General features: G+C 30.9%; 1 protein-coding gene across 2 annotated transcripts in view; it reads right to left on the bottom strand.

Annotated features, from left to right (window-relative positions):
* Positions 1–2,457: 2,457 nt before the first annotated feature.
* LOC129233795 (Golgi integral membrane protein 4-like) overlaps positions 2,458–17,618 on the bottom strand; it is a 29,097-nt gene continuing 13,936 nt past the window's right edge. The window contains exons 9-12 of one of the 2 annotated variants that reach the window (XM_054867770.1): positions 15,570–16,007; positions 13,958–14,252; positions 6,873–6,973; positions 2,458–5,878 (exon numbers count right to left, since the gene is read on the bottom strand). In XM_054867770.1, the coding sequence (XP_054723745.1) occupies positions 5,816–5,878; positions 6,873–6,973; positions 13,958–14,252; positions 15,570–16,007 (897 nt within the window). In that variant the 3' untranslated portion in view covers positions 2,458–5,815. The remainder of the gene's footprint in view (positions 5,879–6,872; positions 6,974–13,957; positions 14,253–15,569; positions 16,008–17,618) is intronic. The other variant, XM_054867771.1, reaches the window with a different exon arrangement.

Below are 17,618 nucleotides of genomic sequence, written 5' to 3'. Positions count from 1 at the left end.
AATACCATAAAGACTCCCCAGATTGAGAGCGTCCAGAAACAGACAAGAAAAAAAAATCATGAAAACCCCCCTAAAAATTTTAATGGCTCAGTCTGCACCATGACCCCCCCCCCCCCCCCCCCCCAGTTAGGCACCCCTGTCAAATGTCAGGAAAAGAGAATTACTAATACTTAAATTGAACAGCCAAACTGATGAACATAAGTGATATTTTTGAAGATTGGTCATTTTTATGAGAATGAAAATGCTACGGTCTCTTTAAAATAGAATCTTTCCCCAAGTTTGAGTAAAATAATTTCATGGATGTTAAGAAAACGGACTAAATTGGACAGAATCATCCACACTATAAAAATACAAAAAGTTGTAAATTAAAAAAAAAAGAAAGAACATGCATTAATGCTGAACAAATGTATTTTGTTAACCAGTATAGTCGAATAATTACTGCAAATTAAAATACCCCCAGTTCCAATAAATTATTATATTTTACAATGCTTAATTATTTACACCAGTAACACAATCATTCCTCAATATTTAAAAAATGTTTTTGACCTTACTTTTTTCACTCATAATTTTGGAATTTGAAAAAAAAAAAAAAAAACTATCTTGTAGGAAAAGAAGGAATTTTCCTTTCAATTTTGCAAATGAATGATTCAAAATTAAGTGTTACAACTTAGATTTTAATGCTTAGAAAATGAATGCTTAGTCCCAAACTATTTCTTCACAATTTACCTATTCTACTTCTTTTGAATTCCTGCACACGCATATTAACCATTATTTCATCCGATTTCTTTGATATAAATGCATATTAATGTATAAACATAGCAAACTTTGAAAATATATGCATATTCAAGTTTTTTTTTTTTTTAACTTTAAGAAATCTAAAAACATATTTTATTTTTTACAAATATATATATATATATATATATATATATATATATATATATATATATATATATATATATATATATATATATATATATATATATATATATTTGATGGGAATGAGTCATTCTTTTGAGTTGCAAAACTATAAGGCCATTCTTCAGAATAGTTATTCGAATGTTTCTTTGTAAATATTTTTAAGGCAATGAAAGTATACTCAAGAAGATTTCAATTTCCGATCATGGACAAGATTTGACTACAGATAAAAAAATTAAAATAAAAAAAGTCGCCACACAACGAATTTAAATGCTTCAAATATTGTTCAATAACATCTAAAGTTCAAAGGATATTAAGTAACAAGTGGTAATGTCTTACTGAAGAATACTTTGAAGAATGTATTGTGATTCATTAGAATAAAAGTAATTAATGTGCATACACCATTTTGTGGGCAAATAATTGTTTTAATATTTTATCCGTAAGAACAAAGTGCGAAAATAGAAAGCTCAATTGTCTCTCTTTCAGAGATGAAAAACTTTTCTCTATGCAAATTTTAAAAAAAATGAGTGCATGTTTTAGGAATTTTTTGCATATTTGCATGCATATTTCAATGATTTTTTATCTTATATAATCCAGTTTTTCTTTTTTTTTTCATAACAATATAAAGGTTACATCGATAGTGTTACTAAGTTGAAGTTTTAGACTTAGTGATTTTGACCTGAGGACAATGACATGCGATGGATTTAAGTTATTTTTTAGCTCTTTGATGGTACAAATGCTATTTGATTTAAAAAAAACTTCACACCTAGTGTCCAAAATAACTTTTACAGGTAGGATTTGAATCTGTTGAAAAATTAAAAGTAATAATAATTAGTTTTTAAAAAGGCAGCTTTGTCTTTTGTTATAGCAAGGCAATTTCAAGTTTCAAACAGATATTTTGAATCTATGGATACTTGCAAACATAACAGTGTGTTATATAACATAAAAGCATTGCAAAAAATTGGTGTATATATGTGTGTGTGTATTATAAGCACACTGTATAAATATAGATCCATTTGTCAACAGGAGAAAAAAGTTTAGAAGTTTATACATTTAGACTTTAGTTAACTATACAGTTTATAGACCTTTAATAATTTTTAGAAAGTCCCAATTCATAGAATTTAGAATTATAGTTAAAGGTTTTAGTGTTGGTATCCATACAATGTTTGAATGGTAAATACTAATCCCAAACCTACCAACAATACGATATCAAAGAAAGGAGAAAAAAAGATATTGCATACCAATTAAAGGTATATTGGCATAGTCAGTGGTGTCACTACGGGGCATGGGGGGGGTGGGGTGGCAGGGGTGGTCCGCCCGGGTATCACCTGTCTAGGGGGTGACACCTTATGTGGAATTGCAGGTTTTGAAAAAATATGAAGCTAAAATGCATTTTCAAGACTACAAATTTAAAAATTTTCTGGGGGTAACCCCCCAAACCCTCCATTTTTATTTATTTATTTACTTTTTTTTGTACATTAGCCCACTAAAAATTTTGTTATAACACAAATAAAGTTGTTTCTGAAGAATTTCACGTTTACATTTTTTTTTTTTTTTTTGTGTTTATTGGGGGGGAGGGGGGGGTGACACCAAAAATTACCGCAATGGGTGTCACCCATGCTAGGTATGCCACTGGCATAGTTAATTGGAGATTTTAATGTAAGGGCAATTGGTGAACAATAATCATTCACTTAGCAGAGGGTTGCAAATACTTCCATTATTTATTTCAGATTTTAACAATGCTTCTCATTCAGGCAAAAGAAAGCCGAGGACAACAAGAGTTACAAAAATACTTCTCAAAACATTAACCTTGAAACACAGCTAACTGCACACACTAACGTTACATTTAAAGAACAAAAAGTTGGTTTTGTAAAAATAACTTTTTAATGAAAGTGTTCTTTGAAGTACACACAGAAACAAGATTTGATCATAAAACAGCATTTACACATGCAGATGGTTTCAATGTCAATTTTGGTACAACTGATTCAATTACATAATGATGTTACATTAAACAGATTGAATAATTAAAATTATATAAGTGATTGTCTCTGAGGCATTTTAAATTAGAATATGCAAGTGCTAAGTTAAGTCCACATATTATTTTGATACCACTAATTACAGAAACATACATTACGTACTCCAAGCAACTCCCACCCTCCTCCTGTTCAATTCTGCAAAAGAAGTGGAAAAGCATTAAAGTCATAAGAATTTTCTCATACCATATACCACATCACTCCATTATACGTGGAAAACTGATGCACAAGGTTTTAATAAATTAATTAATAATATTTAATTTTAAAATGTATTTCATAAAAAATTTAAAAATGATGTTTTTGTTTGAACCTTTAAATGGCATCATTTGTTTGATTTTGTCATAGAAAAGGCTTCGTCATAAAATGTAACTAAAAGTTTAAATGCAACTTTTGCAAAATAAACCACATGCCGAAGAGTACAACATTTAAATATTTTGACAATATTTTAATGCATTTACAACCGGATGTATAAAGGCTGCACCTTTCTCTTACTAGTGATTTGAAAATAAGATTCTATGTGGACTTCATTTTGCATATCATAAACATGTAAAAGCAACATACAATCATAACTTTTTCCATCTCAATTTGATAAAAGAAAATAATATTAATAGTAATTGTTCAAAATACATGAATAGATTATATGCATAAAACATCATACTAGGAAAGCGTCAGATTCAAAAAGTTTTTGATATGTTAAAATTTTCTATTGATGCATTTCCATCTTACACCTAAATAGATACAACTAATTAATATTAAACATTAAATACTAATTACAGAGCTAAACATTAATATGTAATTCATAAAATTATTTACAAAACAAAATATTTATAGTTGAAACATATAAAAAATAATTTCTCCGTTAGTAACAAAAATTTTGATTGAAATTTAAAAATTGCACAGTTATTAACCCAATGGCTCACAAAAGAGTATTTTACAATTTTATTTAATAGACATACCCATGGGTGTAGCCAGAGGGGGGGGCAGGGAGGGACAACTGCCCCTCCCTAGAAGAGGGGCTTATCCTCATGTTCGTCCCTAATGTCACAAAAGATAATTTAAAAATACGTTTTTAGGACTTGAATTTCAAAAAATTTCTGGTGCAACTGCGTTTTCCCTTTTATCTGGCCATTAATAGCATTTTTTTTGGGGGGGGGGGGGGGGTGGCTTTAATTTCAAGCTATTTCCCTGGTCCAGTCCTAGAGGGGGAAAAGAGAGCAAACTAAAAACCATTGCCTTAGTGTGCTTGCCCCTCTCAAACAGGAATCCTGGCTATGCCCATGGACATGCCTTTAATAGAAGCAGCTGAATAAATATTTCTACAGCTACAAATGGATATTTTTTAAAGAAAATATTTCTTTTGCTTTTAACCTTGTAATCACTCTGCTCACAATTCATATTTTATGAGCCATTTGAATCTTTTATACATCAGTTACAGGCTATTGGATGAAGATACTTGTCAATATCCAGAGTTTCTGTTTCAACACTAGTTCTGTATCTTGTAAGTTAGGTCATAATTTTGAAATTTGTCAGCCAGAAGTATAAAACAGAAAAAAAGTTGTAACATGCATTTTAGCAAACTCTTTGATTTATATGATAAGTAAAAAAATATTACTTTTACAAGATTAGTGACTAGAAAATACACAGTCATTCATGAATACATACCATATAAATGACAAAAACACTTTCTAATTTAAAATTTGGTCGCTAATTTTTAATTTTTCTAAAAACTTATAACTTTTAGATGAATATTCAACATCAAAATTTACTCCTTTTTAATAGTTCCTAAAAGGAAACCTACTTGAGATAATGTTAATTGTTTGAAAAATAACATAATCTTGGAAACACAAATTTGAGCATAATTAAACAAAGTTTAAGCATAATTAAACTTTCAGATTTTTTGCATAAAATCTGTAGCAATTACGTGAGTGAAAAGTTATGAGAATTCAGTCCTAGTTGTAAAATGATTAGCAGATGGATAATAGCACTGTCCATTAGGAGTTAGAAAAACAAGTTGTGCTAAAATTTAAATAAATTTCAAAAACATTAGAAATCACCTGAATGTTGTTTTCTTAATTGCAAACATATTTTGCAAAACAATATGAGAACATGTTCATACTTTTACTCAAAGAATTTCATCGGCAAAATATTAGTTCAAAGTGGCAAGTTATTGGGCTAATACTTATACCGATAATGTTTTTAAAAAAAAAGAACAAACAGAAAACATTACAAAATCAAAACACTATTTTAAATTATTTGGATTTTAATGTATAACATTTCTTAAACCGTCTTTTGATGAATTAGAGAAATAGTTTTGTACAAATTCTACATTTTAAATTAAAATTTTATTTAGGAACAGAAAAAATGGCAAAAACTTTTCAACAAGCTATATTCTACACCAGTTGTTAGAAGCATTATTCATTTTTTGATCATATATTTCTAACAACAAGTTCTGAAAAGCAATTGAAATGAGTTAAATAAGCTGAACACTTCATAAACAAGCAAATTTATCCATTTGCCTTTGATAGCCCAAAGGAAATTTATAAAATAGTTGCATGAAAAGATAATACTTTCAATCACATCAAAACCCTTTTATACTATACCCAGCCATGATTGTTCACAAAGAAAAAAAAATGCCACACAGCATTTTTGAACAAAACCTTGATAGATTCTTTACACACATCTTTTATACAAGGACAAAAGTTTTCCTTTTATATAGTTTTTTTCCACACATAACAACACAGAGTTTCTAGGCACTCGAAAAGGTGTGCATAAAACCAAAGCTGATGCTTCAGTCAAAAGTTTTGGAAATGTGATGTATAACCAGTCACAACATCAAAGGTCCAAGGGGGAAAGACATTTTTTCACCTTTACTTAGGAGCTACAACAACGCCCTCTACTTCCTTAGCATTGTCAGCATTGTCTTGATTTTCCTGGAGGAAAAAAAAAATGAGAATACATTTCAGTTACACAAAAAAAAAAAAAAAGATATTCTAAGTAAAATAAGTATTTAACATACTATATCCAACATTTATCCATAACTAAAAACCTAAACTCGGAACACAGTTTTTTTTTTTTTTTTTGAACCTCAAAGCAGAAAGTGATTACCGTCAAATATTATACAAACCCGGACTTAAAAAAAGAAAAACTGAGAAAATTCCTTGGTTGCCAGTGGCTGGCGTTATAAATTTCAGAAGTTGTCACTTTTTTTTTTGAAATAGTGGTCATTTTTGGCACCCTCAGACCCAAACAATATTTTTAAAAATTTATTGAAGTTAACATGGATAAAAACTTTATTTAATGTATACAATATATATTGATAAGTTGAAATATTAAGACTGCATCTTGATTTTGGGGATAAATGTTTTTCCAATAACTTGATGCCTTTTGCACATTTTAAGGGTTGTTCCTTTATTTTTTGAGGTGGGGACTGCTGAAGCCAAGCAATGATATTCATAAAGATTTTTGACATTCATAAAGAACACGGAATTTTGCTTAAAAACTTTGAATAAATAAAAATAGGGAGAAATCTCATTTACTTGCCTATTAACAAAGCTTGGTAAGCATTAAAAATAAGAAAAATTCTACTTTCACATTGAATGTAAAAAAATCTCGCTTTTCAAATTGAAAGCATCAGAGGTATAAAAATGGCAAATAAAACACTTTATTAAAGTACAAGAATTATAGAATTGCATTTTAACAAATCTACATGATGAACATTACTAATTATTGCCAAATGATAAAATGTAGGTAAAAATGTGGAATTAGGAAAATAAAAGCGGAGATGAGGAAATAAAGCCTAATAAAAAATAACAAATTTTCAGTAATAACACGCAAAAAAAAACAGAATTCCAGCATATAGATAAAACACAATGCCCGCTGTCAGTAATCACTGAATAACAATTGAATAAACTTGATTGCACTCACTTGGTCATCAAAATCATTGTCTTGCAAAACATTTATATTCTTCATACCACCACCAGCAGCAACATTTAGTGGTTCATCATCATTATCACGGTCATCATCTTCTGTTAAAAGAAGTGAAAAGAAGGTAATTACAATACTTTTATTTAAAAAACAACTTTTTTTTTAACTTGGTAAACTGAACTCAACTTCAGAAAGTTCCAAAAACAGTTGTAAAATGGAAAAAAAGGAAACTTTTCAACAGAAAACACTAAAAGGACTAGTATATTGTGCTCCTCATGATACTTTATTTTAGATCTTTCAAAAAAAAAAGTTAAAATTAATCTGCACCAGTATCAACCAGGATACATAGTATAGAAGGAAACTTGCGTCATACCCTTTTGAGTAACCCAGGAGCCAAATGACACTCAGCACCAGTTCCAAGTCAAGTGGATTAAGTGTACCACTGTTCGTTCAATTCCTTTTTACTGCTTTCAATATTACTTTTCAATAATCATACTTACTGAATAAAATTTTATGATTGTGTGTCACTTCTGGAGTAATTCATGTCAAAAACAAATTAATATCAATTCTGAATGGGTTCCATAGCTACAGATATATTTCTATACATTTTTGGTTCATTTTCGGAAATATACCAGTCAGACTCAGAACGCAAAATGTTCTTTTTACAAAACCCCTCATGAAGCAACTGGAAACAAAACATAATCTCCCATTGGGATTAATTTGCATACCAATTATTCTTTCAATCCTTGAACTATTTTTTTAGATAGTGGTAAATGAATTTCAACAAGAAAAATGTTAACGTCGAACCACCTCTATGGAGAGTGGCAGCAAGACGTAAATGCTAACAGTTCCCATTTGGATCTAATCAGACACTAAGTTTTGTATGAATCACTGCATTGCTTTTAAGATGTATGGCAGTCACCCAAAAGGAGAAAAACATTCCTTTTTGTTACCCTGTTTTGAGCAACAGGTGTCAAAAACAAATCAGCCCTATTTTCTACCGAGTTTATCTATATACCTTTTTTGCTTAAACAGTTACACTATTTTTTGGACATAGCAGTCATACCTAACATAGAAGAAAGTTTCAGTGTAACATCATTTGGAATGATTTGCACCAAAAACTAAACTACCAGTTTCTGTACAGATCAACTAGTATAACAAACATCGTTCATCACAAGCATTACTTTTTAAGTTTCAAGGTCAACAAAAATATGTTCATCCCCAAATGAAAATACATACAAACAGAAACCTTTTTCAAAATTCAAAATGTGTTCAGTATACCTTGAAAATTTGCCATTATTCGAAAAATTTCCTGTTTTCAATACCTTTTTTCATTACCAAGGACATAAAAGAAAACGATGCAAAAATTCTGTAAAAGTTGTTTCTTTACTAGTATAGTGTTAATGCAGGGAAAGCACCCAGTTATGTTCCATTACATAGAAACGAAACTTAGGAGCAATGGCAAACTTACAGGTCCAAGAATCACTGGCAGCTGTTCAGAGGTGCAGCAAGCAATTTATTTTAGTATTTGCAAAAATTACTGATATAACTCAATATTGTCACACTTTTAAAAAGTGCAGGAAAATATACATACTTTAAGTACAACCGAGTCCCAAATTAAGCGAGGGATGCTTTCCAAGACCCCTCGTTAAAGTCAAAATTTCACGTTGTGGAAAAGGGTATGTGTAAAAAGTTTTATAAACATACCCAATTATTTCAGACACTTGTAAACACCACCTCAAACTGTTAAAACCATTTCTTAACTATATACATTACTGTTTCTTACATAAAAAAAAAATAATTTTTATGTGTATTTTAAATTAAAAAAAAAAAAACATTATTCAACATGAAATACTGCTACAATGCACAAAATCAATGATCAATGGGAAAGAAAGACATAAAATAAACCAGTAAGGTACATAAGAAAAACAAATGCATTATAGTTTTAATGTACAGTAGATCCAGTAATGATATCTGTAAGTTAAAAAAGTGAAGTGGAAGATGATTTATGCTGTGTGGCCCAAACCGTTATTCTTATATATTATTTACTACTTATTTATTTTATATTTACTTATTTATTACATACCAGTTCTTTCATAACGTTTTCATCTATGGCAACACCCCTCTTTCTGGTTTTTTAAATTCACAATACAAGAGCAACTTCCATTTTTCTAATTTTTGCATTTCCCTTAGATACTAATCAGTGAATTTTTACGGATTTCCTTTTCCTGACTTTTAATTTCACATATGGAAGATTCACTCATACTTAATTGTTGTGCTACCTTTGACGCATTTTATGGTCGTTAAAGTGCTTAATCTTTAGCTTTTCTTTAATTGTCATGAACTTCCTCTTTTTCTTTATATCTTCACAAGATGATACAGCGCTCTTAGGTGTCATTATCTTTCAACAAATTTCACATTTAGATTGATAAAACAAAAAGGAAAATGAGTAGTTATTTGAGCGATGCATCAGACTAGTACGGTGTGGGAACTTCCGCTCTCAGTGATGCTAAAGGGATGAAGGTCCATTCACGAAAAAAAAAATTAGTAGCCAATAACATAGCCGATACTTACACACCGCGATTCCCTCCCGAAACTTTTCGTGTTGCAGGTGAAGAATTCACGTTATGTCTAAAATTCATTACTGGTGAAAAAATTGCGTTACAGCCATTTTGCGTGAGTCAGATCGCGTTGTAGCGGGAGTCGACTGTACACTAAAGAAAAAGTCATAGCTGCCAACCTCAAGATACAAAAAATAGGAGCACTTAAGGGAAAAAATAGGAGCACTGAGGGCTAAAATAGGAGCATGAAATCGTGGGCTGCGCTAAACCTTCCTTCTGTACCATAAGTTTCCATAAATTCTAAGCACTTATAAAATGCTTTTCTAAATTTTCATGTTAGATTTTCAACAAAACTACAACCAAGTTTAAAACAAAATTATTTTACATTAAAAAAGCAACATTACATAGATACATATTGAAAAGTTTAAAAAAAACATGATTACTGTTTGATTTAATAAAACTGCAATCCTTTTTAAAAAATATGCTTTTATACATATCCTACATGCATAAGAACATATTGAAGATTTAAAAAAAAAACAATTATTTCTTATACTTGGAAGTAAAGCAACTTCATAGTAAAGGTCAAGACTCTGAAATTTTGAAAGTGGCCAGTGGCACTCGACTCCAAAAACTTAGTGGCCACCAATGTCATTAAGTTTTGAAATATAAACTGGAGTGGGGGAGGCAATTTTTACAACTTCCCTTAAAAAAAAAAAAAAAAAAAAAAAATAGATGAATAGGATTTAAAGAGAGATATTAAATACTTTTTTTTGCACATGGAAAATTTAAGTTAAAATAGGTTTCTGATTTATTTAAAAAAATAAAAAATAAATGAATGAATGAGAAGTTAGCAGGAACCTTAAATAAGATGAAATAGTTTCAGTTTATAGCAAAGCCTACAAGGCACTAAGGATCAAATAGATAAAATTTCCCCTTCAAGAAAATTATTTAAAAAAAAACATAACTTTTTGCCTTCTGTTATTTTTAATAGTTTGTATTGAGACAAACAACTAATTCTGTTTTCGGGAACTTAGGCTATTAATAGTCTTGTCTACTTCATGTTGCAAATGACAAAACATGGCAACAACGCGAAAAAGTCAAGACAATAGATTTTTGAGTTTGTTGCATTAAAAGTAATTATAAATAATTAATGAGCCTTAAAAAAACTAAAATTTAGACGAAATAGCGAGTTTTTAGCACATTAGAGTCTAAACCCCAATGAGGATAGAATAATATTCTGAAGAAAAAATTTTGCATTTTTCAAGAAAAAAATTTTGAATTTTCCGAAAAAAAAGCCTATTTTGCATTATTTTCAATAGTTTGCATTCCAATAAACAACTAATTCCAATTATGAAAACTTGGCCACTTAAGAGTCTTGTGTACTAAAATCTCGCAAATGACCAAATATGGCGACTAAGTCAAAAATTCAGATATAAAATTTTGAATTTATAGCATGAAAATAATTCAAAAATAAAAAATCCCCATGAAACTACAATTTAATTGCGAATTTTTAGCACATTCGTGTCCAAAGCAATAAGGATAAAATGAAATTTTAAATGGTATAACTGTTTTCATATTTCTCAATAAAATTATTTAAAATAACCAAAAAAAAAAAAACATTTTGCAGCACATTTTGCTTATTTTCATTAGTTTGCAGTTAAAAGAAACACCCAATTCTACTTTGTCTTTGAAAACGAAGGCGCTTAAGTATCGTCTGCTAACTTCCATCTTGTGAATGACCAAACATGGCGGCTACGTTTTACACGTAGCTGAAATGCTCGATGAAAAAACGACGATCTCCAATCGGCGCTCCCCCTCAGTGTTTATCCTGACACTAAGCTTCCAAAGCATCAAATTGTCTTCTCTTTTGTTGAGTTTGCGCACAATTCCTGCCTTCGAGAATAGGGAAATTTCTTCTTTTTCCTCAAAAATCGAAAAGTGTACAAGCAAAGTCAAAAAAACGGAGTTTTTTTGGAAAAAATCGGATTTTCGGAGTACGCAATAAAAATCGGAGAAACTCCGGGAAAAACGGAGCACTTGGCAGCTATGAAAAGTGCATTGTGAGCCCGAAAAATTAAAATGGCTAAATAACACTAAATCCTATATGGGTCCAAGTGTGTACTGAATTTTGTTCAATTTCTAGCATTATTTTTTTTGTTTGATGGTCTTAAAAGAAGGAGAAAAAAGAAAAGAAAGAAAATACACACACAACACACAAATTAATATTTTTTTTAAAATGGGCAAAAGTCCTCAAAACAAATAAATTTAAAAAAATTTAAACATTTTCACAAATTTATTACTATTTTCTAGATACTTTGCACAAAGAAAAAGTAATCACATCATGGATACTAAAAATCTATTCTAAAGAAAATAAAAAATATTAATCCCTCAGCTGCAAATATTGTCAAACTGTTTATATTGTACAAAAGGAAATACTATCTATATGGATTATAGATAAGAGAATGGGGGTTAAAGTGAAATGGCTAAAATAACTAATCTATTTCAAAATGAAAGAGTTGAAAATTTGTTTTGAAAACTACAGTACATATAAAAAAACAATGTATTTAAAAATAAAACTTTCATTGAGACATAATTTTTAAATTTTTTGCAGCAAAATTGTGCTTTAAAAAAAAAAAAGTGGAAATTTTTCACTTCTTTTTTTATAGGGTAAGTTGAAAAATGAGTTTTTCTTATGAAACATTTCATATTCAATTACTAAAAATATTTTTTATCAAATGATTAAGTAAATAAGAGAAAGAATGAACAAACGAAAATAAAATGAAAATTTTAAAAAATCAATGAATACATCAATTAGTTAATATATGAGAAATAATAAATGAGGGAATAAAGAGTAAACAAATAAATAAATAATTGAATTATTAAATGAAAGTGTATAAATTAAACTTAACAGAGGTAATTCAGCAAAAAATGATAACTTGAAATAATTTGTTTTTTAAAATATTAATATCAATTTAATAATTGGAGGCATGGAAAGCAGTCTATTACAATGTACCATTATATAGCTTGTTTCTAACTTAAAAAAATATTATTGTCTGATTTTGTTCAGATCCTGAGAATCATGCAAGCTGATGATCTTGTATTGAGAGTAATGGGGTTGTTTCCTTCAGGTCAAAAGTAGTACTTTTTGTCACTGAAATTTATAGAATAAGTAAAAAAAATATCATGGACTCAGAAAATATTTTCATTAATTAAATTTTTAAAATGTCCGATTCTTCAAACAAAGCATAGTCTTGATGTCGTCACAAATGATGCACTATGGCACATCTTTCTACCGCATTTCTATGTTATGATAATCAAGAAGCGAATTACAATTGCGCTCTACTCTTGCTATCAACCATATCGTTGCCAATACACGTGAGTAAAGATGCGAATTAAATATTTTGGACCGTGAATGGCAACACTGAATGGCATTTCATCATTTGTGATGTCATTGGCAGAAGAGTTAAACGATGAAAGAGCATGGATTTAAGTAATTTTTTAAAAATATTAAACTTAAAGAAATTATTTAAAAAATATGTTTTTAAGCATACTCTTTCAGAAAAAAAATACTTTTAAAATTTTCTAAACGACCCCATTTCAAGTTGAGTATCATGAGCAAAAGTAATTTCAAATAAATGAATAAACGATACAAAATGACTAAGCAATTGGCAACACAAAGGTATGTTGATTAAATAACATAGAACAAATGACTTGGGCAGAAAGTCTATGACTGATTTTTTTTTCAATGTCATATTTGGTCATGGCCATATTCAAAGGATGGGTTTTTATTGTTTAAAGCCCTTCTGAAAACAATTCCAAATAATACTTTTCACTATACTGTTTTTACTGAAAAAAACTATTACTAAAATTATTTTTTTATTTATTTACTTACATTCTTAAAATTTCATTTAAAAACTGAAATTATATGACTGAAGAATTGAACAAACTAAGTGCTTTGTCAGCAGCATTTATTTTTATTGTAGTTATTGGGGTCACCATTTCTTATGAAACAATACACCATTTTTCTTCATATTCTGAACACCTACCGCTAACAAAAACATCAAAGTCTTTAAATATGAAAGTGCCAAACTCTATATTTAACATATTTTATAAATGAAAAAAATATTTAAATTTAAGAAGTATTTCATTGAATTGTGTGTATACAATTCTTAGAATAATGCTTGATTGGATACTTATCTTTTGAGTTACTAAAAAGACATAACACTTTAACAGGAGTGAAGTTAAGCAATGTTCTCAGATTTTTTTTTTCTTCATTTGATAGATACATCAGTTTTTATATTTGCTCATACTGATGTCCTTGAAGCAGCACCCCCTTATTTAAATAACCTATTTTAGCAAAAAATAATATATGAATGAAATCAAATATTATTGTACACATAGGTTTCACAAGAAATGTGTTTGGTAAACCCTCCCTGAAACAAAAGTCTGGTTACGGCCCTGTAATTGGTGCAAATTCCATTTAACAAAGATCACCGTAAACAAGTAAAAGGAAGAAATTCTCACCTTCTTCGTAATTTTTATCATCCATTACATGGTGAGCATCTGCGCCCCTATGCAAAAATGATTCTCCATTCTTGAGATCCTGTATCTTATTATCAATAGCGCCTAAATCATGAGGAGGCATGTGCAAGGAATCTGGATTGTTAACTTCGCCGGGAGATTTATTCATCATGTCTTGCATTTGAGCATCTGCAAGATCATTATTTGCTTGAGCAGGAAGAGGCAAAACATTTTTCAACTTGCTTTCTTTTCCCATGTCTGGGACTTCAACTTGTTGCTTTGCATCACCGACTGCATACTGAAAGCATAAATTAAGTAATGAATTGTGATGTTATCCAACGTTAATAATATAATTAAAAGACATAACTGTAAAAATGTACTTTTCTATTATAATCACGACAAAAAATCTGCAATCAAATTTCAAATCTTAAATTACGGGGGATAGGGGAGGTACTTTTTTATTATAATCACGACAAACAATCTGCAATCAAATTCCAAATCTTAAATTGCAGGAGGTGGGGGGGGGGGGGGCAGAAAAAATATTTGGAATACAACTTTTTTGGCCAGGTGAGAATAAGAACTCATATGAAAAAAATAATAGAGGCATTGGTTTATTGCTTTAAGATGCAATATCTAACGTGTATATTTCCTTCAAATTCAATACCAAGCAAATGTAACGGTTTTGGGGCACAGCAAAAAGAGGTTTTGTATGTTAACCTGTGCAGAGCTTTCGATTTTAAGCCATATTGCCATTTTGTGTAGGAAATATACAGAGTGATCCAGAAGCGGGGGTAAGCCTATTTTATTTTCAACATGGTTAGTTATGGTTGAATGTTTGTTATACACAGTTACGTAAGTACCCCATAAACATCAATAAAACACCATCCGCGCAGGGCCTGATTACTGAATAGGCCAACTAGGTCGTGGCTAGGGCTGACTGAAATTACTTTCATGCAATAGCTGAAATTGGAAGGATTGACTACATAGGGGCCACAAAAAGATTTTTGGCATAGGGCCCTCTGATTTATTAATCGAGCCCTGAGACCATCGAGTAACACAGTTGAATTCTGCACAATATTCTCATAGATATTTTGCAGTAAAATATCTCTGAATCCCTGATGCTCACAAAATATCTGTAGGAACATGGCTCAGAATTCAGCTGTGTTTTACTGATATTCATGACTCTTAAGACTTCCAACTAACTGTATTTTACAAACAGTCAACCATAACTCACAATTTTTAAAATAAAAAGGGGTACATCTACTTCTGGACCACTCTGTACTTACATTTTTGGTCTGTTAACCCCCCCCCCCCAAAAAAAAAGAGAATATTTCGGTAACATTAGAGCAAGGGTTCATTTGGTTTGGTGAACTAAAAGAAGTAATACTGTTATTAAAGGCAGTTATTTGTTTATAAATCTTGTAAGAACAGATATATTTAATGCTTCTAAAATAAGTTAGAAAAAAGTTTTAGAAGCTGATTTTTAATCAAATACAGTGTTAAACCTATGATTTTATGTATATAAACTTTTTTAACATTTAGGAAGCAATTGTAATGTTATTAAAAAATTCTCACCCATACACAATAATACATTGTAAAAAGTCTATAGTTCTACCTGTGGACCATATTCTCCTCTTTCAGCAGCATGGTCATCTTTATCAATTGCATTGTCAGCAAAGTTATTTGGAGGCAAAACTTGAGGATGGTTCTCCAAGTCCCTTGCCAAAGCATTGTCCTTTTTCAGTCCAGTGTCCAATGTGTCGTGGGACAATTTTGTTTCATCATTCAAAGCTTCAATTTTGTTTTGAAGATCTTTTTCTTCAGCTTGGTCGGAGAGTGCCTTCTTGGGTGCTTTGTCATCTTTGTCCATTAGTTCCACAGCGGCATCAATCTCTTTATTTGCCTCGTCTTTTTCATCGAGAGGTTTCGGAAGAACGCCATCACCAGCAGCAGCATGGGCGGGGAGAACATTTGGCTTCTCCAAAACATTAGATTTTTCAGACTTGACGGGAAGAGATGTTCTGTTTTCTTTTTCTTTCTGCTCTTCAACCTGCTGAAGAAAAAATAAATTGTGAACTAAGGATGGAAAATGAGGTCAAATGGGAGTGAGGAATTATGAGAAATGGGCTTATAGTCAAGAGCTGACAAATTCTCTAAAATCTAGAAGCTGGGCGAAAAAGTTGGAAGCCAGCTCTTATTTTCCAAACTTAAACATTACACAGTAATTTCTTCACAACGCATCATTTTATCGTCATTTTTCTGAATTCCATAACAAATTTTGAATTATTCTTCAAACTTACAATTCAAAGCAAAAAAGAAACTGAAATTTAAAGTCATTAGGTTATGTGTCTCAACTTATGCAATTATTGAGGGAGTTGATGCAGGATAGATAATTATAAAGTTTTTTTGAAACTAATGTTGAAAACCAGCAGGGGCGCCGACTTGCAAAAATTATTGAGGGGGCTAGACGTCACCGGGGTTTAGAGGGTTATGTAATCCCACGGAGGTCCCCCCCCCCCCAAATAAAGGTCAGATTTTTGTACCTTGAAAATACCAATTTACATACTTTCTGGTGTGTTTAATTTAAACAAACAAATGTGACATGGCATTTTAGATGTAAAACAATCTAAAAATTGGTGTACAAATTTACTGGTTCAACTAGATTATGTCACTTGTCTTAGAAAGAGGCATTTTTTGTTCTTTTCTGGGGAGCCGTACAGTGCCGTAGCGAGGCATTGAAAAAGGTAGTGCACTTGACTTGCATGAAAGGACACTCCCAGAAATGCTGACTTAAAAAAAAAAAAAAAAAATTGTGTGTGTGTGGGGGGGGGGGGGGGGTCTTGCCGCGGGAATTTTTTTAATTTGATACCAAAAATGGTGAGCTTCAAAGTTTTTTTTAAGCATTTTAAAGTCATGTAATCAACGTTAGAACCCCGAAAACTCGACAAGCCTGACACATATTTTTTGGCTTTGAAAAAAGGAAAAAATAAATACAAACACGCACTGTATTATTGTAAAAAGATAATTAAATTTACGCATGTTTTTTTAAGACCCGTTGTTTTCTTCATTAGTGATATCTGCTGACATATTCAAGTGTAAACGCAGTCTCTCAATGTCTAGGTCATTTTTGAAAAACTCAGTTGATTTTTCAAATTTTGTTTCACCTTTGTTAAATAAAAGCAAGTACTCCTGTTCAACTGCAATGACCTATGTGAGTCCAGTTGATGTAAACCGCCCAATAATGCAAGATTGTACCCTTTCACAAACCTCAACGTATTGCCCTGAGCTTTGGGATTTTGAAAGTGTGCGGTGAGATGGCTTCGTTGTTTTCATACTTCTTTGGTATACGTCGATTCCGAGGAAGGAAGGATCATCATTTTGTGAAGGTTTTTCTTTTAAACACAATTCCCAGAAGTAATCAAAACTGTCACGCCTCCCATTTAATATACAAATCAAACCCTCATATATTTTTTCCAGATCAGCAACACTTAAAAGAGAGCGCTGCCCACCGGCAACAAACTTGAGACTTGACCAGTAAGTTCGCGCACTGGGACAAATTCTTAGTGTGCTTGCAGCACCGTAACACCATCGTTATTCACACCACTCATTTTCAGTTAACCGGCTTACTACCATAATAATTATTTGTTTTAACTCATTACTGAAT

Source organism: Uloborus diversus, unplaced genomic scaffold (assembly GCF_026930045.1).
Source record: "Uloborus diversus isolate 005 unplaced genomic scaffold, Udiv.v.3.1 scaffold_735, whole genome shotgun sequence".
Taxonomy (NCBI): domain Eukaryota; kingdom Metazoa; phylum Arthropoda; class Arachnida; order Araneae; family Uloboridae; genus Uloborus; species Uloborus diversus.
This window is presented reverse-complemented; position numbering and strand designations above follow the sequence as displayed.